A 23,447-nucleotide genomic window follows, 5' to 3' on the forward strand; every position below is an offset into this window, starting at 1 on the left:
TTGAATTTATTTTTAGTTTTATTTACATTTTAGTTAAGTTAAATGACTATCACTGAGTGGCTTGAGAACTAAACAGGTATTTTGACATATTACATTGTGAATACATATACTGGCCACAGCTGACTTTCCTTCCTGCTCAGCTATTTCAGTCTTTTACTTGTGACCTGGATTGAAACCAGAGAAAACACCTGTTGTGTCGATATTTATTTACTAAAGACAACAGTCTGGAAAAGTTTTGAAATTGCACAGTCCAAAGAAACAAGTACATTCTGCTTTATTAGCTGTATACATAAGACCAGTGAATACATGTTGAATTTGAAAAGAATGAGCTAACATCTAACTCTGAATTTAATTCCAAGGTTGTGGACAAGACAGTGAGCTGGTGCCTCGATGACTGTCTCACAGACGTTACATGTTTTGTATGAGAGAGACCTTGGAAATTGTATGGTTTTTGTATATAAAGGCCACATGAGTCAAACTCACTTTAAAAGAACAGAAGTAAACTTTCTATGTTGAGATATATATACGTTTTGTCTTCTGGGCAAATTCTATTGTCACTTTCATTTCCCCCGTGAAGTGATATGTTCAGCTGTTCTATTCAATATGAAGTTCCTTGACCAGAGTCATGGATAGACAGTGAAGTGCTGAGAGTCACAAGTACAAAAACAATAAGCTCACACACAATTATAATCCTGTGCCTGGTGCTGAAACCCCACATTAAACATCCACAGTCTTAATAGAAAAAGCTGCAAACCAGACCTGCACAACGTTTTGGAGGAGGTTTGGAACATGCCTTCATCCTTACAAAGCTTCTTGAGCTCAGCCATATTCATACATATCTCATAGTTCTAATCCAAACCTCCGGTGTCGTTTCAGGAAATGAACCCCGACCAATTCCTGACTCCAATTAATGTTTGTTTATGTCATGATCCGCACTGTGAACGTTTGAGTCGCAAATTAGTTAAAATATGTTCTGTTTGTTCATAATTGTAACTTAGAAGAAGATCTGACCATATTTTAAGACAACCTATATTTAAATCCAGATCATTCCCAGGGGTTATGGCTTCTAAAAGCTTCACGGTCATAATTTTAAGTGGTTTTTAAAATTTGAGGAAACTTTTCTAACAAGATGATGATTCTTTGAAGTAGCCACACCACACAAGAAAGCTTACTAAGAGTCAGTGCTGCCAGCGTGAGTCATTGCGTTGTGCTCGTGCTCGTGAGTCAATGCTCGTGTTAATGGGCTTTTATTGGCAAGATTAACAGCTTTTATATCATGGCAAAGGCAGCCAGCCAGGTAAAACGGCTGCTGCTCATATTGTCTTGGTTGTAGGACATGGAGAGGCATTAACACCATATTACTGCAAACACATACGGTCTTGTAGCATTGCCGAGCAATATATTATATAGTATGGTGTAGTTCAAAGCAAAGGACACCAAAATAGCAGTTCTCGGTATTCTAACTTTTGCTACAAGACCAAATGTGTTTCCAGTAATATTGTGTTAATGCCTCTCCATGTCCTAAAATGCAAACTTAAAGTTATAATCTATAACTTCAATAAAGTAGACATTCCAAAGACACTACATTAAATGTATGTGCGCTTTAACATGCTTAGTTAGTCCAGTCTATTGGCAGGACACTAAACAAGAAACTGGACCGAACGGCCAGTTATCTTGGCTTAACATAAACTGAAAATAGGGGGAAACCGGTTTAACCGGGTGTAAAACTTTGTATCCCCCTAAGTGTCATAAAGAGTAAAACAGAATTCTTCGGTATAGTATTTGATGGACATTGAGCTAGTTACAATGTTCCTTAATATTTTCATTTGTTAGGGGGGATGCAGACTTTTGCTCCAGTGTAATTTTCATTATGTTACTATTTTTTAAATATAATCTTTGATCATTTTGGTTACATACTGTAAAATGATAAAAGAACATTTTTACTAGCTAAATGTGCATTGTTACTATGTTGGGTTCAGGGTTAAGTTCGCATACCCTTACACTGAAATGTCTTATAAGTTAGAGTAAAATGGAGACGTATACTGGTGCAGAGGTCTGTGTAGCTTTTGATAAATGAATTTAATAACAAAGCAGGGCGTTGGGGCTCAGTTGGTAGAGTGGCCACCTACCGACCATAGGATAGAAGGTTCAGGCCCCGCTCTTCCTGACTACATGTCGAAGTGTCCCTGGGCAAGACACTGAACCCCCAACAGCCCATCCCCATCCCCAGCCGATCAGTGCCGGTCCCAAGCTCGATAGAAATTGTGCCAAATCAACATGCGGACTAATTATCCACTGCGGCAACCCTGAACTCACAGGATAAGCTGGAAGGGCTAAAAACCAAAACTTTTCCTAAACTTAACCAAAGTGCTTTTCTTGCAGACCCTAAACCCAACTGGAGTTGAACGCTTGTCTCTGGTTTGATGGTCCTGCACATTTTATCAATGTCATCCTCCTTGCGACTTGCTTTCCATTCATGCATGTAGCACAGGAACGTGACTTTTAGGAGACAGGGTTGATTTTTTTCCATATCCATAAAAGCCAATAACTGTCTTCTAAAGACTTTTTAGCATTCTAGTTGTAATCTCTGCTGTCTTGTACAGTGTTCACTTCTCTGTCCTGTTATTACATCCTTGGTTTGACCTCCCTGTGACCCATAGACTTGCTCTTGCATTCACCTTTTCTACCAGTCTGTGGCATCTTAAGATTATAATGTTCACTAAAGCATATATTTAAATACAAATTTTTGATTAAACAATTAGAGATTAGTTATCTAAACTTATCTATCAGTGATTGTCAATGCTATTTGCTTACTTCTTGGACAGAACCCAGTTCCTCCTTCATGTACACCTCTCTATACATCATAAATGTGAATTTAGTATAAGGATTGTCATGTGTTTCATGCTTTGGCTGAAGGAGCTTTGTGGTTTTGGGAAGAAAGGTCTGTGTGCAGAAAAAGCTTTCTATTTTGAACACTAAACAAGGTTATAGCTGCTACTCAATTGACTCTGTTTCCCACAGAAAGAATGGACAAAGGATCAGATGACCGCAGAGTTCACACACGTGTGCATTTACTCAGAGGCATGTACCTTTTATCGATTGGAGCAACATGCAACACACATCTGTACACACTCATGTCTACATTAACACACACTTTAGGAGAGAGCAGAAAGAGGGTCTCAGCATGCAAGGCATTCAAGCTATGTGCGGTCTGTGTGAATACAGCTCGGTACAATCGTAGCATTTAGACAAGTCCTATTTTACTTAGGATGGGCTTGCAGCATATGGAAGCATCCACAATAGCTGACTGATAGAGAGACAAAGGAATTCCAGTCTTCTGGCGTTAAAAAACTCAATTCAGATCTGGTCATAATGGCTCAGCTGTCCTAACCAAAGGAAGGGAAGAGAATAGGGTGCCTTGTGATTTTCCCCCTTTTCACCCTCGCCCTCCCTCCCTTTTCTTCTTTTTTTGTGCCTGAATCTTTTATCTGTGTTATTCACTCGGGACTCTTCAAAGTAACAAGCCTCCTTCTTTTTCCCCGGTACTGGACTTGGAACCCAAATTAGAGACTGCTTGATTAGAGCAGAGAGAAGGGAGCCAAGAGAGAGGGAGATGTGGGTATTGGACAGAACAAATCGCACCCCTACAAAGTGCCTTTTATCCAAAGACCCCAAGGCTCAAATACCCCCATCCCTTCCCGAGCAACCATGGCTCTGCTTGTTTTCCTCTTATCATTTATTTAGTCACTCGTTGATGTTTTCTGCCCTACTTTGTGACGTTTAAGACAGGCAGGAAAGGTGAAGACTGAATGGGCTGAAACTGAACACAGTTTTACTGTCTGTACCTCCGACGTGTCAATCTAGAATCCTAAGTTACCACAGTGGCCTGCGGGAGAAAAAAGGAACAAGAAAAGTGCCAGTGTAGCCTGACCACTCACTCCTGGGATCCCCTTCCTGTGTCAGGCTGGTATTGTCCTATCGAGCTTCGGTCATCTAACAGGAGAATGTCACAACATGTTAGATCTGGGCAGGCTGCTGGGGTTTATGTAGCGCCAAGGCATCTTTGGGCTGTCTATCTGCCTTCGGAAGTGCAATGTGAGGAGACATGTTAACGGGCAGACCCGAGCCCCACCGCTGTTAAAAGCCATGCAATATGCAGGAAACGGCCTCTTTTGTCAGCAGGCTGGTCAGACACAGACCACGACTGTCCTTTTCTACACCACCCAATAAAAGTTTTATCTGCATTTTAAAGCTGATTCATAATTTAAAGCAGGAAGAAAAAGATTTTTACACCAGTCTACAGAAAACATATGGGCCTGATTTTCTTCTAAGCTGTGTAGAGTCTTTAAAGCAGCATTCACCAAAAATTCTATAATTTATATTTCATCCTTATTGTTATTTATCTTTACAAAAAAAGGCCAAAAAGACAAAACAAAGTGCTAAATAATAACAATTTAAAATAGGTAAATATGAAAGGCCCTGGTTGCAGCACAGAGACCAGTTTTGGTTTCCCACAATTCAGCTCAACATCAAAACAATGGGCCCTCTGTTAGCATTCTTCTGGTGTCCGGGCAGGACTGAGCTCTCTACACTAACCCATCAGATCTCTGTGTGGACATTTAACAGCAGTCCCACTGCACATTCATGCACACAAACACCTTCTTTTTTTCTCCTTAAATAGTGAGTAATCATCAGAAAGGTGTAATTAGGCAGGCTGAGAGGGCGTCATTGAGTCCAGATGTTTGGTTCCCAATTCAAGGTCGTCTATGCCTGGCTCCAGGTCCGATGGCCCTCCTCTTCACCTGGATGATGGCTTTCTTTTCTTTTTCTTTATTTCTATTTGTTACCTTTTCTGGCTCGACTTCTTTCTTTTCCTCTCTCCTTCCTAATACAGTATTGATAGGTATGATTTATTGTGACAACGAATGCATCTGGCTGCTGACCTGTAAATGGCAACTCCTTTATGGACACAGCTAAAGGTTAATAAAATTGGTGCTGATTGTATCAATTTTACAGACACACCATTCACAACAAGTGTATTTGGGTGAATAAGAAGTCAATTCAGTCCTTGGAAACTGCATGCAGGCCCAATGAATAGCTGCTTTTAGGTGCTTTTTTTCGTTAGGAGGATAAATAGAGAATTGCAGCTCTCTTCCATTGCAGCAGGCAGCGGAGGCAGAGCGAGGCGAACCGAGGTTCAGACAAGCCTGCCAGTAAATTGCCCTGAATGGGTTCTGGAGGTTGACAGGCCCTATTAAGACAAACGGCTTTCCTCATCGGAGAGATAAAATAAATCAGGTGTTTAGTCAAATTAAAATAGTTTGAGTGGAGAGGGCCCCTGGGAGCTCTCGGAGAAACTCAAGACAGATGTGGCTAGAGACAAGAGGAAGACACCCAGGAAAGAATTCAGCTCCGGCTGGCCCCAGGCCAGATTTCACTGTACTGTTAACGGGATCTCTGTGTTTTTCCTCAGTCGTCCTCTCTTTCTCTGGCTGTATCTCTGTCTCTTCCTCTCCATCTCTCTATTCTTTCTGTATGTTACCCACATCAGCTTGTCATACAGGAGTGCAGTGGGAGGAGAGTGAGTTACTGTCTAGCCTCTCACTGGCAATTATGTTGGCTGTGTAAGTCAATGGTAGGATCACTTAGCATTGATTAGGCGGAGGGAGAGAGCAGTGAAGTGGAGCTGCTCGCTCTATCACACAGCGCGGACATGTGACTATACAGAGCAGTAAGCCTATTGGTCTGTCATAGCTTTTATTAAGTAATTTTATGAGTATGCATGCAGCAACTTCACAGACAATAACCTAAAGTTTGCACTGTCCACCGCTGATCATCATGAAACAATTTCTCTTTAGTGATTATCATCAGTGAATTCCGGTCATCTAGATGATGGGTGTTTTGTGCAGGTTTTTAACAAGTTTGCAAGCTCCTTACAGGTGAAATCTGCAAGGAGTAGCTCCTCTAACATATTGCTGGTATGTTCATATAATAAAAAAAAAACTTGTGTAGTCTGGAGGCCAGTGCAAACAGTGGCTCTCGACACTTTCTTTATATTCACCGCTGGTAGTCTGACATAGGCTGCCACCTCAGTTTGACAGCTCCCTGCAGCTCTTTGTCTATGTGCTGGGAACAATTCCTTCTCTTTCTTCCTCTAAAAGCTGTGAACAACAGCTACAGTAAAACAGACAACTCCAGGCTGTGTGTGACCTTAACACTTTCTAGTGAATTCACTGCAGTTGGCTGCTGCCTGTGTGGCTTTCTTTGTACTATATATTGTGTACAATACAATAGCACAATAACATTGGGTGTGTGCAGCATGATCCCTTTCCTATATTTTGCAGTATACAATGACCAAGGCCTTCTGCACACTTTCTTACAAAAGTGTCCACCCTGGTTTTTTAGTTAGGCCACTATGAAGCCTTTTTTGTACTGTTTTCTTTTCAGGTATGCAAAACTTCTTACTCCAGTCCTGACATCAATCTTTCTCTCTGTCTCCCCTCACTAGGTACTCCAGAGAGCCTCGCGGAAAAGGAACACCAACTCTCTACGATGATCACTCAGCTGATCAGCTTGCGAGAGCAGCTTCTGGCTGCCCATGATGAACAGAAGAAGCTCGCCGCTTCACAAATGGAGAAACAAAGGCAGCAAATGGAGTTAGCTCGTCAGCAGCAGGAGCAGGTAACTGCACACTCTGTTCTCTTCATTTTCCCACATATTTCTTCTTCCTTCCTGTGAAAAACATTAATTTCCCTGCCTCCCGTAGTCTTGTTTATGCAATTTCCTGCTTTGTCCCAATAATAAACCCCAATAAATACATTTGTGACAAATTGCACTCAACTTTCGAATTCACATTAAATTTCATGCCTGAAATATGCCAATAAAATTTTACTCGGTAGGAATTTGGAATAATATTAGATTTAAGAGATGTTACATTTTATATTGCCTCAGATATTTCAGTCATGCTCTCTCGCCCACATTTATGCTGTGTGGTAGGAAAAATGTTATTATGACTTGTACTAACAAATGCAGGGGAATGTGTGAATTAAACGTTATATTAAACATGGAAGTCCTCTATATCTTATAAATCGACTCCTATTAGAACAAGCCTGGCATTAGATTTGCAGCACAAATCAGGCCAATGAGCCATATTGTACAAATCAGCAAATTAGCAGGGGCCATGAAGTGTGTTAATGTCTGAGAAGAAATAAGGACACAAACTATCCACACAGGCGACACTTTTATTATCACCAGCCACCCTAATGGCTATGAGTCAATTATCAGCAAGGAGTTCACTCAGAGTTTTCTCAGCACACTCTCAGGCCTGTGGTAAATGAAGACATAGACCATATACCTTGAAGTGATGCATTTGGTCCTAGTACACTAATAATACATTAAGAGTATTGATTTCTTTTTCAATCGATAATGTTCATTTGCAAACTACACTCAGCTCTGTGGGCTTTGTAGACATTGCAGAAGAAATGACCAATGATAAGATATTTTGTTACCTGATCTTATATTAAAATGGAAGAATATTAATAAAATGGAAGAGAGAGAGGGAGCGGGAGAGGAGCCTGCTGAGAGCTAGAATGTCATCAAGCCATCAAGATACAACACAGTAATTAACTGTTGACACTCGTGAGGAAGCCAGCACAAATTAATCTTGACACATTTGCAGACGACCGATATCTTACAGCGAACACTTTGTAATTATATTTAAAAATGAAAATTAAATGACACTTAAAACTAGGTTGTCATGCTCAATGAAGTAGGCATGTAGAAAGAGGGACTGCTGGGATGAGAACGATTGCGGTGTGGCTGCTCGTCACTTAGGGGCAGCAGGGACCTCTGTCACCCGAACACTGCCTGCAGCAGTTATCTCCATCAAAACCATGTTCATCTGTTCTGTAAATCATTTATTCTCTTTTGCCACTAATTCTGACGGTGCAGCTCGACACAGTTTATTTCATGTCCGTTTTGAAAACTGAGGATTTTATTTTTCAGACTGAAGGATTTTTTAATTTTGTAAAAAGAAGTAATATTATTCTGTCTTACTAAGGCACTTTTTTCTTCCTTGCATTTCTAATGTGTAACTGCTATCGATCATCTGTACAATTCTATAAACTTTAACTGGCCTGAATAGCTTTTAACTATTGATATTTCTCTTCTTCTTTATGTCACTTTAACCTGGATTTATTTAATGTGCTGAGTTATTTTTCCTGTTCCCAACCAGATTGCAAGACAACAGCAGCAGCTTCTGCAGCAGCAGCACAAAATCAACCTCCTCCAGCAGCAGATCCAGGTCAGTGAGTGTGTTTCTGTTGGCCCTCTAACACTCAACAGCTTATGCCTCTCAGTTTCTACGTGCTGATTACTACAACATTTCTCCTTCTTCAGTGTAATTAGTGCACCACTGCCGTTACCATGAGCCAAATGTCTGGATGTAATAGCACAGATCAATAAAATCAGGCACTGAAGTAAATACCACTGCTAACTTCTGTTAGTCTTGTCATGTTTTTTCTCCTTTTTAAAAAATATTCCTTGTCTTTTTATCTTTAATTTTTTGTGTCACACTAACATTCGTCACTCTCATCAAATGTTAATTGCCTGTTGGTAATGGTGAGGGCTTTAAAATATGGAGGAGAATAATTAGCACATCTTAATGAACAAAAAAAGAGGGAAAAGTAACAACAGCTAATGAGTCATGTTGATGGAGAAGAGCTCGGAGGTGGGGGGACATGAAAGAGGCTGGTAAATGCCTCTGAAACTAGTCAGTCCCAAAAGGGCAACGTGGCACGCTTTTACACAGCTCGAGAGCTGCTGACACTTTCATTGTCATTGTGCCGTGTCTGTGTGTGTGGGTGGGTGGGGGGCATTGTTCTTTTTCTGTTTCTTATTTGTTCTTTTATATGTGTGTGTAGCTTTAGTTTTCACCTCATGCCACACATTATTCTTCTCATCAGTGTGTATGTATGTGCTTGTGGCTTGTGTGATACAGTGCAGTGTGGTTCAGTGAAAGACCACCCAGGCTGGGTGATTCTGGACATGGTCAGGCCCTCAAGGGTAATCCAGGGTATCTGACAGTGGTCAAGGCTGTGAGCCTGGCTGCCTGTGTGAAGCTAATGTTATCTTGGAAGGTGGTGTCAGGCACATCCCACTCCGTTCACGTCCTCCTCCACTTGTTCTTTTAACTGATACCTCCCCACCTCCTCCTTTTATAATAACCTTTTTTTTTTTAAATCTCTGCAAGCGCTCACTTGCAACCAATTGTTCCTGCAGCACCTTTTACCACTCCTAACAGGAGATACAGTTTATTCTAATCAGTAGGCAAAGCAAACTTCTGGTTTTAAACACAGTTAGCACAACAACCACATTTACTGCTGGGATGTCAAAATGCCTCTTTCAAGGGCTCTTTTGCTAGAGCAAGATCATACTGTGAACATGTTCTTAAGTAGCCACTAGACTGGACAGTCTATTGGAAAAATGACTCCATATTACACAACACTAAAGAAAAGCACGAAGCAAGACACACTGTCTGGAAAACACTCAAAAATGAAGTACCTTATACAGACTGAGGGGCTAGTGTTACTAATATCATGGAGGGCCCTTTACTTATGCTCAATGAGCATAAGGGCAAAGCCCTAATGCATCTCACTTTTAGAGGCCCTTGCTTTCATCACAAAGTTAAAGGCAAATGGTACCTGAAAATTCCCCTTGATGCATAGTTTTGAGAGAGGGTGGGGGGGTCGAGTGTGTATGGGAGCACACTTCTAAATATCCATTTCAAACACTTGAACAGAGATACAAGTGGAATCCTTTCTTGCTGAGCCCAGTTCAGAAGCCAGCTTCTCCCTTGACCACAGATATACCCCGATAGGAAAGAAAAAAAAAACAACAACAACAACAACACATCCACAATTAAACAAAAGAGTCTCTAACCATCTGTTCCACTGCCCATCAGCATCTGCCAGAGGCAGAGCACCACCCAAAAACAAATACTTCTGGTTTTAACATGTATAATACTGAATATCAAGCATCTAATGCAAAAGATGTCTCTCTGTCAATTATAACTTATTTAATCCAAATGTCCAGTGTGGTGGTGGCTACTCGATGCTAACTGCAGTAACTGTAGAGTGAGTAGATAAAAGAGAGTTGGAGACAAGTTAGTAAAGCATTTTTTTGTCACTCTGTTTTCATTACTCTTGCATCTTAAAAATGCCCTGGCCATTTTAATATATAACAGCTTTGACTTAATTAGGCCTGTAAACAAGCTTACAGTCTGTATGTCACAGACTTCTTGCTAAGTGGTAAGCACTGTTGGGGGATTGGGTTACTCTGTTATTAGCATGGAGAGCACTAAACTTTATTGGAGACCCTACTGGCCATCAAAGTCCTTCTGTTTTGGCTTCAGGGAGACAGCAAGTAGAAAGCCTCTTCCTAGGGTCTCGTATTGATGACGTTAAATCATCAAATTACCAATGGACAGTGTAAAATTGCCAAACAATAAATCCACGGAGAGTGCAATTGAGACAGTTGTTGGCACACCATAGGTGTGTTCACAAGGGTTTTTTGCATGTGGATTCTATGGAATCTGTGGTCACAGAGGTTTAGTTAGTGGGGTTTGTAGCAAGGCAGCATGCAGTTTAATCACGTTTCCCTTTTGAATAGCCATCTCCCTTCTTTATCCTTTCTCATCATTTCCACAAGAGAGGGAGAGAGATTTAGTCTTTGTCCTTCGGGATTACAATGTCACTTGTTTTAAGATAGCAGATGTTTTGATTGCAGTGTTAGGGGCTTATCAAAAGTTAAAGCTCAAGGCTTTTTGTGTTTTTCCCTCAGCTTGTTTGTATTCCTTCAGTCAATCCTCGATGCTTAAAATCGTCTTGGCCATAATTCAATGCCAGGATGAGATTATCTCAACTTGATTTAGTTTAAAATTTGACACGTGCAACAATTAAACATATATATTAGCAGCAGAACTGGTTTTTCCAAAAAGTTATCATCTCATCAGGTCTGTGTGTAGGTACTGGGAGATTACAAAAAAAATTGAGCACTCGTGTTTTTCTCATTTGTTTCGGTGCAGCATCTCTCATCAGCATACTCAACATTATTTGAGTCTCCTCTTCATGGCTTTGTGTTTCATAATCACATAATCAAAATCACAAGGAGTGTGCAGTTATTTTATTTATTTATTTTATAAAATGCCCTAAAATGAAGTGGAGCTCTGTGGAACTCAAGTAACAGTACTGTCAAAAACCATGCAACAAGCACGCATCTCCTCAACTCCCATGGTAATGACCCCAGTTCGTGCATTCCTCAAGGAATTAAAAAAAAAACTCACACAGGCATGCAGATACAAAGCCGATCGTGTACAGTACATAGACACACAGGGGCCCAAAGCATTGATACACACATCAAGAGAATAAACGTTGGCTGAAAGGTCAGGGTGAACTTTATCTTCACAAACAGGCTGGAGAAAGCAAAGCTACCCAGATGAAACAGAGGGACAGTTTTTTTTATCCAAAACATTTAATTAAAAAAATTTTATCCATTAAAACATCACAATATTACGACATTGTCATTTGTCATTGGCTGTGGCATTGATGTGCCAGCCCTGAGTACACAGTGAAATCCAAGATCTGAAAGATAATAAATTTCTATGGAGGCCATTGTGGACGAGAGTTTTTTTCACACCTGTTTTTGAAACCTCAAATGATCTGTTCATCAAGCGGGTCAGGTTCTATTTATCTTGCTTTGACCTGCTGTTCTCTCCCTATACATGGCCTGGCTTCAAACACCAACTTCACTTTATGTACACATACATTATCTGTGCCTCTACGTTCTACCTTTAACCTTGTGTCCATAAAGATATATTGTCTCATCCATTTAAAAGGAAAAACCAGAGATTCAAAAAGAAAAGGCCGGTATACTGTTGTCCTCGGCACACTTCAAAGTCTTAGAGGCTTTCACACATGTCTTAATGATGTAAAGAGTTTGCGGGGGACATGCAGACATTTAATGACTAAATGCTAAAGGTCCCAAATAAAGGATGAATTGAAATCACACCAGCATTTAGTTGCCCACAGTTTTCAAGGTGGACTTTAACGTAGCTTTAAAAGCAGATATTGTGAGATAAAACAGGACAACAGACACATAGGCAGATCAATGGTCACCACTCACATATCGTGCCATGATTTTTTGACTATCCAAAGAAATCCTGAAAAAACTCATAAGAAGCTTATTAAGCAGCTTGAATTACCATTTCCACTGTTTAAATTAAGTACACGCTGATAAATGTTTTGTTTTTAATTACAGACAACATTTTCTTATATGTTGCTCATTACTTTCTGTTAGTATATATTTAAGTGAGGGGGAAAAATAAGGATAAGGGTGAGTTATAGTCAGTTGCACATGGATTTCCCATTTACCTCTATACAAAGAAACCAGAGAATTCACAGGGGAAGCTCTGTAAAAGTGTCTTCTGTATTCTGTGGCTGTAGAGCCTGCCCAGTAAAACACTTCAGCGCTTGTGTTACACACTCACATATGTAATCATGGCATTAATTGCAGTTGCTTCAGTTTGCTCCAAAAGAAATCAATTTATAAACTGAGCGTAAATAGTAAATAGTCTATTAGTTGTCCGTTAAACAATACTGCAACCTATCTACTTATATACACTGCGGAAGCCATTCTGGCAGGAATCACACCTGTGTGTTCTCTCAACACATTTGTGTGAGCTTGGTGTTTAGCTTTTTTGCACACACACCACGCTGTGAAGATGTGGTCCAGATTGGTCAAGATAGATGTCATGCCCCACATGTAGCTTGACCTGCAGCTATCATGAAGTCATTCCACAGATTTTCAATAAAATCCACCCCCCCCTGCTTTAGCTGTGCCATTCAAGGTCTTTCACATTCTTGTTTTGATGCCATTCCAGTGTGATTCAGCTGTTGGCCTGGGGTCACGGTCCTGTTGTAACATAAATCATCAAGCCAGTATAAGGTCTTTGTCAACGATGAGCAGTTCCCCATAATAATTGGCCTGTGTTAACTGTTTTCTCCATCCTCACAAGCCTGACGCTTCTCCCATTATCCTTTGATGAGGGGACCGTTCACATTTCCACAGAATGTAAACTCCTTTATTACAGCTGAAGCATTAAACATTTATCAGGAACAGAACATGTCCAATTGTTGTCTAATGATAAATTGTCTTAGTAGTACTGATTTGTAATCACTTTTTATTATTAAGAAAAAGAATATGCATGTCCAATACCATGCAATAATTTAATGCACTGATTCTGTTTAGTTACCAATTTAGAAAAGCAAAGGCCCCAAAAACTACAACATTATCGTAAATATTTTAAATCAATCAGATGAGTTTAAATAAACACAGGGCTGTATGGTAATTGCACAAAGATAATAGCACTAATTTGTGTATTCTCAGATGCTTTGTTGTCTCCCCGGCACAAATGATTTTCTCAGTGTGAGACTCTTATTAATGCACTGGCAAAAAAAGCACAAAAATAGACATTGTTAAAGAGAATGTGTAAGTCCCCCAATTAGCACAGCTAGATTGAAACTGTTAGCACGATAATAAGAGAATAATAGAGCAGGGAAATGATAATGTGTGTGAGCGTCTGGGTTTAAGGGTGTGTGGTTGTGTGCACACGCATGTCTGTGTAGACGCTGTGCTGCCAGTCCTTTGCCTTGTGTTGAATTGTTCTGTGTTAGCCTGCTAGTAGGATTAAGTTGGGGCATTAACAGCCTAGTCAGACAGGCTTGGCTCTCACCCAGGGAGGCTCAGTCCAACATGTTCATCCTCCATTTAAGGAGACTGTTAGCTGATGAAGATGTGCACATGCAAGACCAAAGATAAAAGAAGGCAGTGACCCGACTCATTAGCCCCTGTGATTTAATATATTGACACTTGGATACAAATAATTCCGTCTAGTGGACTCAATCGGGGGGAGGGAGGGATCAATTCAATTAGTTATGAAATGTGACTTTCTGCCAGGAAGCAGAAGAAATGCTGACGTTAAACAAAGTTGTGTGCAATTTAAACAATAAAGCCATAGCTGTCCTGTTAAAACTTAATGATGCACAAAAAGGTGTGAGAGATACAACCTCAGCAGCAGTTCTGATGGTTTACAAATGAAGCTGAGTGGACAAACAGTTGGTATGTAATGCAATTTGTCTGTTAAACAAATTATTGCTTTGCGAATATAAAAAGGAGAAGCTGTTTGAACTTTCTAGGGTCTGTGGGTTTTGCTGCACTGAGGCTCGATGCGGCCACGTTCTTTTAGATGACGTGCACTATGTATTTACTCAACACAAATGTGAAAGAAAAAAAACACGGGCAGAGTTCCTGAACTGTATTACTTAAAAAATAAAATGACAAAAGACAGACAGATTTATGCTTCTTTGTGTTTTTCTGAAAATCTTTTTAAAGACAGTTAAATGAAAGGTGATTGCTTGTACCGTGTCGTTGCCAGTGAGCTAGGAATGTAGACAAACATTGATCAATTATTTCTGTAAATTACACCATAAAGCCATTTCTTTGTGTAATTGGCCTTTGTATTCAGACACCTCAGCAGTTTAAGCGGCAGTAATTAAGAGGCTCCATATGAGAGGTGCCACATGAACGACTGTGATGTGTGAAATCACACCTGAGGGTATACTTAAAATTACTCACCTGAGGAGTTTCTAAAACAGGTTAATTTATGGCACACGCTTCCAGCCTTTTATCAGTCCAAAGAAGTGATGGGGATAATCAAACTAAACCCAAACTAAAGATTAACAGGCATCTTGGAATGTGAATTAGCATTTTAAATAAATTGCATTCTTAAAAAAAACTGATAACTGAACATCTCTTCTTTAGAGACACATATCATTTATAAGGTTTCATCTGAATATTACAATAAAACACCAGTGTGGAGCTGAATGACCTTTGCTAGATGCAGGCAGAGCACATAACCCCATTGTAGCAAAAGGAAAATATCAGTTGAGGGAGAACACGTCCTCCAGTGTGACGCTGATTTAGTTTTTTCCCTCCCTCTCTGCACGGACTGTGTTTTCTCTACTAATGTTGAGCAAACTGTTTTGTCTTCGCGTTAGCATTGCGTGGCCATCGTCCTCAGCAGTGGGCACACTCACACGGAGAAAGCGCTGCATTAATAGGCTCCACTGTGTACGGGCAGCCGGCAGGGAGAAAGGGGCGTGTGTTTTCTTAGGGCTGGGGTGGCAAAGCAAAGCATTCAGCCCATGGCCAATGCAAAAAAGGAGCTTTTTGTCTTTGGGGCGGACGAGAGGCCTAAGCCTTCCCTAACAGAACACAATGAATGACTAATTTTGTCGTGCATAGAAACAGATCTGTATATTTTATTTTTTTTAAACACATTTCTTGATAATTGTTATTAACAAGGATTTTTCAAACTTATTGTCCTAATACCTCTCTTGCTTGATGTCTTATGAATTGCTGTGTTTTTTCTTGATCATCATCAGGTGATGATATTTGAGCATGTTTGAAAGTCTCCATACACTTGCCTCTAATAAAGCCCCCCCCCCAAACCCCCCTCTGACAGGCCTCCTCTCTGCTGAACAACAGAATGGGCTCTGTTGTTTTCTGTGGCCCCAGCAGCTGGGAGCTAATAATGAAGACAGAGCCTGAGTCTGTGATTGGTGGACAGGACAGAGGGGGAAACCCAGCCACAGCAAGGACAATACCATCACAGAGATCAGGGGTGGTCTACTGTTTCACTTTCAGACTAAATATTTTTTTCACACTGACCCACTAACAGCAAAAGATACGTCCCCTAAATTCAGTTAAATATAAGGCCTCAATATATAAGGGGAAGTGTTTATTTTTATTTTATTTTGTAAAATGTGAAGCAGTGAACAGAGCATCTTTTTCTCGTCTTGCTTTAGCATGTTGCGGGGTTAGATTTTAAACCTTTCCGGTCACATTATTTGATGAGTATCATTAAGTTAATTCTTACTAAGTTCACATCACATAGATATAGCTGTCTATACCTGAATAGCCCGTGTACATTGTTTTTAGACCCATCCAATGGGGGTCTGAGACATTTCACACATTCCCATTTCCTTATGGAATAGAGAGGGTGATGCTGGCCCCAGGTCCAAATGTCGGTTTATTTACATGTATGTGTGTTCTGTCATTACACATGCTGTTGGACAGGTTTTCTACGGATTTTGCCAGTTTACTGTGAATTTTAATTTTTTGGCTGGACCTTGAAAAAAATATTCTTATATAATAATTTAATATAATATTATATATAAAAATACTATATTTCTACATATACCCCATCCCCCAAAGAGCTAATACTGTTTGGAGATGCAACACTGACACTGATGTTAAAAGTAATCTGTATTTTAGGGATTAATGCAGGATTCTTTGCTGTACGTACACATTCAAACAGCCTTCATCAGCATGTACTGTAGGAATGATTTTTCTTTCATCTCTATGTCAGGATGTGTACTGTGACTGTGTTTAGAATAACAGACAGACAAAGTAACAATTTGGAAAATGAAAACTTCTTGGTCAGTTAAATACACACAAATTTATCCTAAAACTGCAGATATCACATTTTCTTTTATAAATGTGATCTCTATTATTTTGTCTTTCTGTTGGAACCATTGCATGATAAGAAAGGACATATTTTTGTTTTCCTTATTTTTATCTGCGTATTGTACCATTTGCATTATACTTAAGGTCAAGATTTTATTTTTCTTCCTACAACATTTAATAACAAGACTACATTAAATTAGAGCAGTGTGCAAAAATCCTACAAATTCCAGGCAGTGTATTTAAGCAAACAGTAGCCTGCAGATGTATCCAGTATTCCAAGGAAGTCAGGAGCAGCAATGAGATGGAGGAGGAGTACTGGAGTGAAAGGATTTGGGGTGGAGTGTGTGAGGCGGGTCAGTGGGTTGGACTGCCCTGCTTTCAAGCTCTCGTCTTAATATAGATATATTGGAATGGCTGTTTTCCAAGAAGGCTTGTTTTACTGTGTAAGGAATTACTGGAACAAGAAGTCATCTATTGGTTATTCCCTCTGGATGGCCTGACCTCACTCAAGTGTCTGGATTTGCTACAGTTTAACACACACACACTCACTCACACACACACGGAAATGACCAAACCTGAGTGAACAGCACCTGCTGTCAGCGTTGCACCCAAACAATTCACAAAAAATATTATGGGACTTCTTTGTTTTCGGGCTAGTGCCTAACCATTATTTATGCGTCTGAATGTTGTAGGAAAGAGTGCTGCAAAAAGATTTCAGATGCAGGAAGGAAGTGAGGAGAAAAGGTCAGAGACTTGACCAGGACAAGGGCCCTTTGTTGGTGACCTGAGCCTCTCCAGTGTATTTGCCCTCCCCATTCCAGTGCATTCACTGCCAACGCAGACAAGCAGGATTAATGTGCCTCAGTCTAGTGGGTGGTAATATGAAGACCTTCATTCAAAGGCAGAAGTCTGGAGCATCAAAGTCTGGTTCAAATCTATTGATCTAGCTGTCTGATTACCATCAGCAACAGACAAATCCAAACACCATCACATCTCTGTTCAGTCAATGTGGGGGTCCGCCATGTGATGTAGCTTTTCAGTTTTACAGTGCCCGTATAATCAGCTGATAAGTGACCCATAGGAAAGGAGTAATATGTGCTTAAAGAACCGTTGATTGTTTCAGTGGGGGGAAAGTCCTGAAGCAACACTGAGAATTCAGCAATCCAGTGCTTCCACTGAGTGATTTTCCTCATGGTTAGGCTCCAGTACAGTCTACACCCAGCGGGCTGTGTACACAGTGGCGGGTGTTAAACATATCCTGCTGTCTAGTGTCAGTTTTACTGTGTGTGCTGCTGTTGGGATGTAGCCAGACTTGCCAGTTTCCTTAAGATCACTTTCTCTTTAAATGAATCACAAAAGGTGATTTCTACTCACAGGCGTTTGGTGTGCAGCGCAGTGGAGAGCAGGAGGGAACGAAGTGTGATCCGTTCTTACAGCAACAGCTGGAGTCTATCCTCTCTGGGTAAAATTACAAACCCCTCCAATAGAAAATGTGAAAAAGAAGGTTAGCGAGAGCTGCGGATCTGACAGCTACCAAAGTGTCGAAGTAATTTTATTAAAATGAGATGCCAGTGTAGCATGAGTCCCCCACTAAATGATTACTGGTGATTGTGATCTTTTCCTAATGGGAAAGGCGGCTATTAAAATCTAAATGATTGTACAGAATTAAGAACATCATCACCATGAAATTTTTGGTTATTTGCAATCGTTTTGTAGTCAGTATTTCCATAAAACAGTTGAAGTGGTTTTACATTTTAAAAAACCTCCTGTAGGCAAATGAATGCAGATTATATCCAAGATAAGCATCTGTGTGCAAGGTGTGTTAAAAGGTGTCAAGTAGCAATTAATCATGATATTAGACCCAGGATCTCACGGGTCCTTTCAAGCTAATAACCATGAACACAGTGAGAAGAGGTAGCTGTTTGTCTTTTTGCCCACTTTGTCTTTCAGTCTTGTTAATAGTGATGGATTGTGGCAGTAAAACAAAAAAAAAAATACTCTCCCAGATTCCTTCAGATAGATCATTGTGGTCTGTATTGAGCAAACCCTAGTGTGGATCAGTGCATGGAATTGCACGCAGGTTCAGTAGAAAAAGCAGCAAGGGGGGGGGGGGGGGGGGGGGGTCTTCAGGCCTCCTGGGTGCTTTGTAAAGGCTTTAACAGACAGTGAGGAACATGGGTGTTGACAGGGGCCCAAGTGAGTGCTGTAATACGCTGTACATCTCTATTTGCACTCAGTGTTTTGGAGCTGCTTGCTTGTGTGTTGTAGGTGGGTGCTTACCCAGTACCACCATTCCTTTATTTTTGGCACTTCAGACCTTTAACTAGGTTTAAAGCGGGTGTGTAGACATATTTTTAAACGAGTTTTTTTTATTTCAATACCACTGATTGTTTAAAATAAACGTGCCTCTTAAATCTAAAATATTCTAGTTGTAATTTAACACCAGTAAACCTAAATGACATAATACATTATTTGTAGATTAACGCAATACTTGTCTGTAGGTGCATATTATTTGTATTGAAGTGCTAGAAGAGATAAAGGGAGCTCTCTCTACCGTCTTTTACATATTGTGTATTTACACATCAGAGATGAATCTGTCTGTGCCGTCTGACTTGACCTCGGCCGTCTGAGGGAAGAACTGGCTGTTTTGAATCAGTAGAGCATGTGTACTGTAAGTCATTTCTTGTTTAATTAAGTTTTACTTACTCAAACCTTTGAGCAGATTGAAAAACAAAGCAACCAAATCATTGAATTGAATAACAAGAAATATCATACAATTACAATAAGAAAACATTTTAAACAACATTTTAGATTTGTAACAGTATTTTTTTACGCAAAGATGTAGCCTAAACAAATGAGCTGTTCCATAATGTAGAATCTATCTGGTGTGAGACTCACACTAGGACTGCAAGTTGGTTCTATTTATCAAATACCAGCATCTACTTGAGGGGGAAACAGATTGCATGCTGGCCTGCTACAGACTTCATCAGGTCATCTGAATTGATGATACATGTTGCAAGGCAGTTGAGTTCCCCCGGAAACCTCTGTTGGAGTGTGGGCTGGCAGAGACGGGGGGCCTCAGCCAAGTCTGCCTGACTGATCACTACAGATGCTCCTCTTCAAGTATTCCGAGTCAGATCCTTAGTGCTTGGTCTTAAGGGACAAACAATAGCACCTGTTCCTCATAAGATAGCCCATTCATGTATCTTTAATGAAGCCTCGGGGCAGATGGTGTGAAATGACATTATCCAGTACTTAGCAGTGCTAAGACAAAGGAAGAGCAGTGCCAGCACAACAATGCCGCTGTATTTACGAGAAGGGAGGACGCTGCCCAAGTGCCCCACTCACATCTGCTCCACTTCATTCTCTGACTCAAGATCATCTTGGCAATAGAAATATCCCGGGCACTTGGCCCACCCATATATGAACTTGAGCTTAACATTAAGAGGAGGAGGTGGGGTTTCTAATAAGAGAAGGAGAATGGAAGTCACACACATGTACTACATACTTTGTTTACGTATCCGTTTTAATTTTTTGATATACTTCATTTAAAAAAAAAAAAATTCTACCACTTTAATATTTAAAAAGAACTCATGAAAGTGTTAAAATCTACTCAGCCAGCGTGCCAGCTGTAAACTGACAACACAGCTATCCTCCACTATTTGTTGCCACCTTGAAGCTCCTCAAAATATGATTTGCCTTTCTCTGACATTAGTTGCCGTAAATTAAACTTTAATGTGTGGAGCTCATTACTGCAAATCACACCCATTCAAACTCAATGCACTTATTTCTCCTTCAATGCACATTTACACTCTGTCTCGCTTCAATGAATCTTGTATATTCTGCTCCATATTTTAAAATAATAATAGTAATAAAAGCTGATATCCTAGATGAAATTGTCATTTACATTTAGCACTGCTGTATAAAATACATTCAACTACCTGAAGCCTTGCTGATATCTCGCAGTATAGACTGCACATAATTTGTATACATATCTGGTAAAGTCCAGATCTTTTCATTGTTTGTCACATTTATTTTTACATGATTAAAAGTTGAAATGTGTGACTATAAATTTAAAACAATTTAAAACAATTGAAATACTTTTTCATTGCATAACCTCAAGACTATTGTTTCCTTATAAAGCAGCTGTTCTCACATTTGTGCCTAAGTTTGTTTTCCAAGTGTTATTTGAAAAAAAAATGATCATAATTATGTTTATGAGAAGGCCAATACACTTTATGGGTTACCACAGTCTTGCAACAATGATCTGACTTTGGGGAGTGTTTCGAAGCTGGCATTTCTGAGCCAGTAGAAATTTAGAAAAAAGAGCTGTGAATGATTAGCTCATTTTGAACAAATTGATTAATATCATCACTTCTGAAAATAGTGATTTCTTTTTTTTTAATCCAGCATTAAAAAAAACTTAATTTGCCGTTAATTTTATTAATTACAAAGAACTACCGAGCAACAAATTTGTAACACGCGAGGAGGCATGTGGACTTAAGGGAGTCCTTTTCTGCTCTGTGACTACCACACATTCAGCAACAGACTCCATCTGGTTTTACAGTCCAAATACACAGACAGAGAAAAGCTGTGTTCTCCAGTGTCCCCCCCCCCACCCCACCCCTCTCCTCTCCTGTCACTGGACCTACCTCATGTTGTGACATTAATTATTGTGTTTTTCCATATGTTCCATACATGCAAGGCCAAGATCCATCTTTCATCCATTCAGTCTGGAAACCTGGAACACAAATCCCTATAAAGCAATGTTTTATTTAAGGTCATTTGTCGCAGTCTCCTTGGCCATTTATTTTTCTTCAGCAACAGCACGTTTTATAGAATTACATACTTTTCTATTCTTCTGTAATGCACTTTCTGCACTTGCACCTCTGTAAAAGCTCAGTAGACATAAAATGCTTCTATTTAGTTTTCAGTCTAGCTCTGCACCTTTGGACAGATCAATAAAGTAGTCTTAAGTAGGTTTAGTGTGCTAGCTGTGAGAGAAAACTGGGTGCACCTACACTGGTAAAGGGTCTACAGGGGGAGCAGCACCGGCTGAAAAAGTGGAGATCATAGCAGAGCTCAGCCAGAATATGGGGGAAAAAGTCATTGCTCAGAGCAGGTTGATTTCATGCCCCAATGCAGCGACAGTAATTGCACCCAGACCCATTTTATTGCAAGTTGATTTTAAGGAGGTATGAATGGAGAAACATTCTGTAAAGTGTTTATTTTGGGGGATGACCTTTATTAACCCATTTTCCAGGCAGGTTCCCTTGAGGTTGCCTGGCTCAGTGCTCGATTAACCCTTGCAGGCCCATGGTGGCTGCACTGCTCCCCATCATAGAGTTTCAGGAATATGGGGATGACAAGAAGATTGGAACTTGCAACTTCTGCACAAAACCCCTGAACACCACTTTTGAGACATAAGCTGCTCACCCACCCTTAACACACACACGCAGGGAGGTTGTTGATATTCCCAACAGGCAAGTCGGCAACAGGCTGGAGGGTGAAGGTTAATGTGAGAGTGAAACGGTCGGTCAGAGAATGACATTAAAATGATGTACAGCGAAATTATATGAGGAGTTGACAAACCTTCCCTTGAGATGTGTGTATGTGTGGGCTGATCAGTCTCTCCACCTGTGTAACACATTCAACAATCTTTGCTTTGCTGACATTTTCAGCCAAGACATTTTCAGGTGAATGCTTCTTTCTAGACACACACACACACACACACACACACACACACACACACACACACACACACACACACACACACACACACACACACACACACACACACACACACAGTGTTCCTCTACAGAAGCTGAGCCTTTCAACTGTCTGTTCTGCATGTCGCTTCCTCTGACTGATGCTGGAACAATGTTCATTTGCCGGTGTCTTTGATGTGCTGAGGTAAAATTGTGGTCTGGATTAAGAGCAGGCGTAGCTTGGCCAGGTATTGTGTGAGCACACGAAGACAGTCAATGCTGCAGAGCCCCTTGTCAGCACCTGTTAGGAAAGGCTGTGATCTGACTGCCCCTTGAGCAGGCTTTCTGTTTCTGTGTACCATGACTGTGCTTGGGCCCCTCTCTGATCTCTGCTCCTTATCTGTTCAGCAGGTCCAGGGTCACATGCCTCCGCTCATGATCCCCATTTTTCCACACGACCAACGGACTCTGGCAGCAGCAGCCGCCGCCCAGCAAGGCTTTCTCTTCCCTCCGGGAATGTCTTATAAGCCAGGTATGTTCATTTTGTCTTTCCCCCATTTTTTCTCTGTGCTTTCTATGTCTTCTCCCCTTTTCTTAATTATGAATTTTAGTTGTAAAGCTGTTGCAGTACGCTTGGAACAAACACTTGAGGCCAATGACATGCTCTGCCCTGTCTGAACTTGGGCTTGAGACCGAAGCCCAGGAATGTTCTAGTCCATGTGGAACAATAGATATGGGTAGAGAAACAGAGGAATGTAAACATGTCCTTAACATGAAAGTATCTTTCAGGAGTGTGCTGGCTGTAATCATTTTTCAAGTACTCAATCTTAGAGATTCAGTAATAACACATAAGATGAACACTGTATGAAAAGTCATCCTATTGGTAGCAATTTTGCTATTTCAGTTCCTCACAATTATGCATTTTGACAGGGAAATTAAGTAATTAAAACATATTTATAAGGTGGATAGTTGTTGGGGGATGTGAATGAACAGGTTTTCCTGTACATATAACTGTTTTCATTGCTTGTAACAACATGCCCTTTTCTCTTCCTTTGTCCTCCGAATTGTGTAAAAGACGAGCTCCGTGGCCTTCAAAATGAAAAAGGCTTATTTGCTAAATTGTTGCAACATGTTGACTGATGAGCTGCCAACGCA

At 40.4% G+C, this 23,447-nt stretch overlaps 1 protein-coding gene across 13 annotated transcripts in view; it reads left to right on the top strand.

Moving 5' to 3' along the window:
* The window catches only part of sox6 (SRY-box transcription factor 6), a 138,715-nt gene that overhangs the window by 75,413 nt on the left and 39,855 nt on the right, over window positions 1–23,447 (top strand). For 11 of the 13 annotated variants that reach the window (XM_067496408.1, XM_067496401.1, XM_067496399.1 and 8 more), the window contains 3 exons: window positions 6,509–6,681; window positions 8,234–8,302; window positions 22,701–22,824. In XM_067496408.1, coding sequence (XP_067352509.1) covers window positions 6,509–6,681; window positions 8,234–8,302; window positions 22,701–22,824 — 366 coding nt within the window. The remainder of the gene's footprint in view (window positions 1–6,508; window positions 6,682–8,233; window positions 8,303–22,700; window positions 22,825–23,447) is intronic. The other 2 variants (XM_067496403.1, XM_067496410.1) reach the window with 1 other exon arrangement.

Source organism: Channa argus, chromosome 2, assembly GCF_033026475.1.
Source record: "Channa argus isolate prfri chromosome 2, Channa argus male v1.0, whole genome shotgun sequence".
NCBI lineage: Eukaryota > Metazoa > Chordata > Actinopteri > Anabantiformes > Channidae > Channa > Channa argus.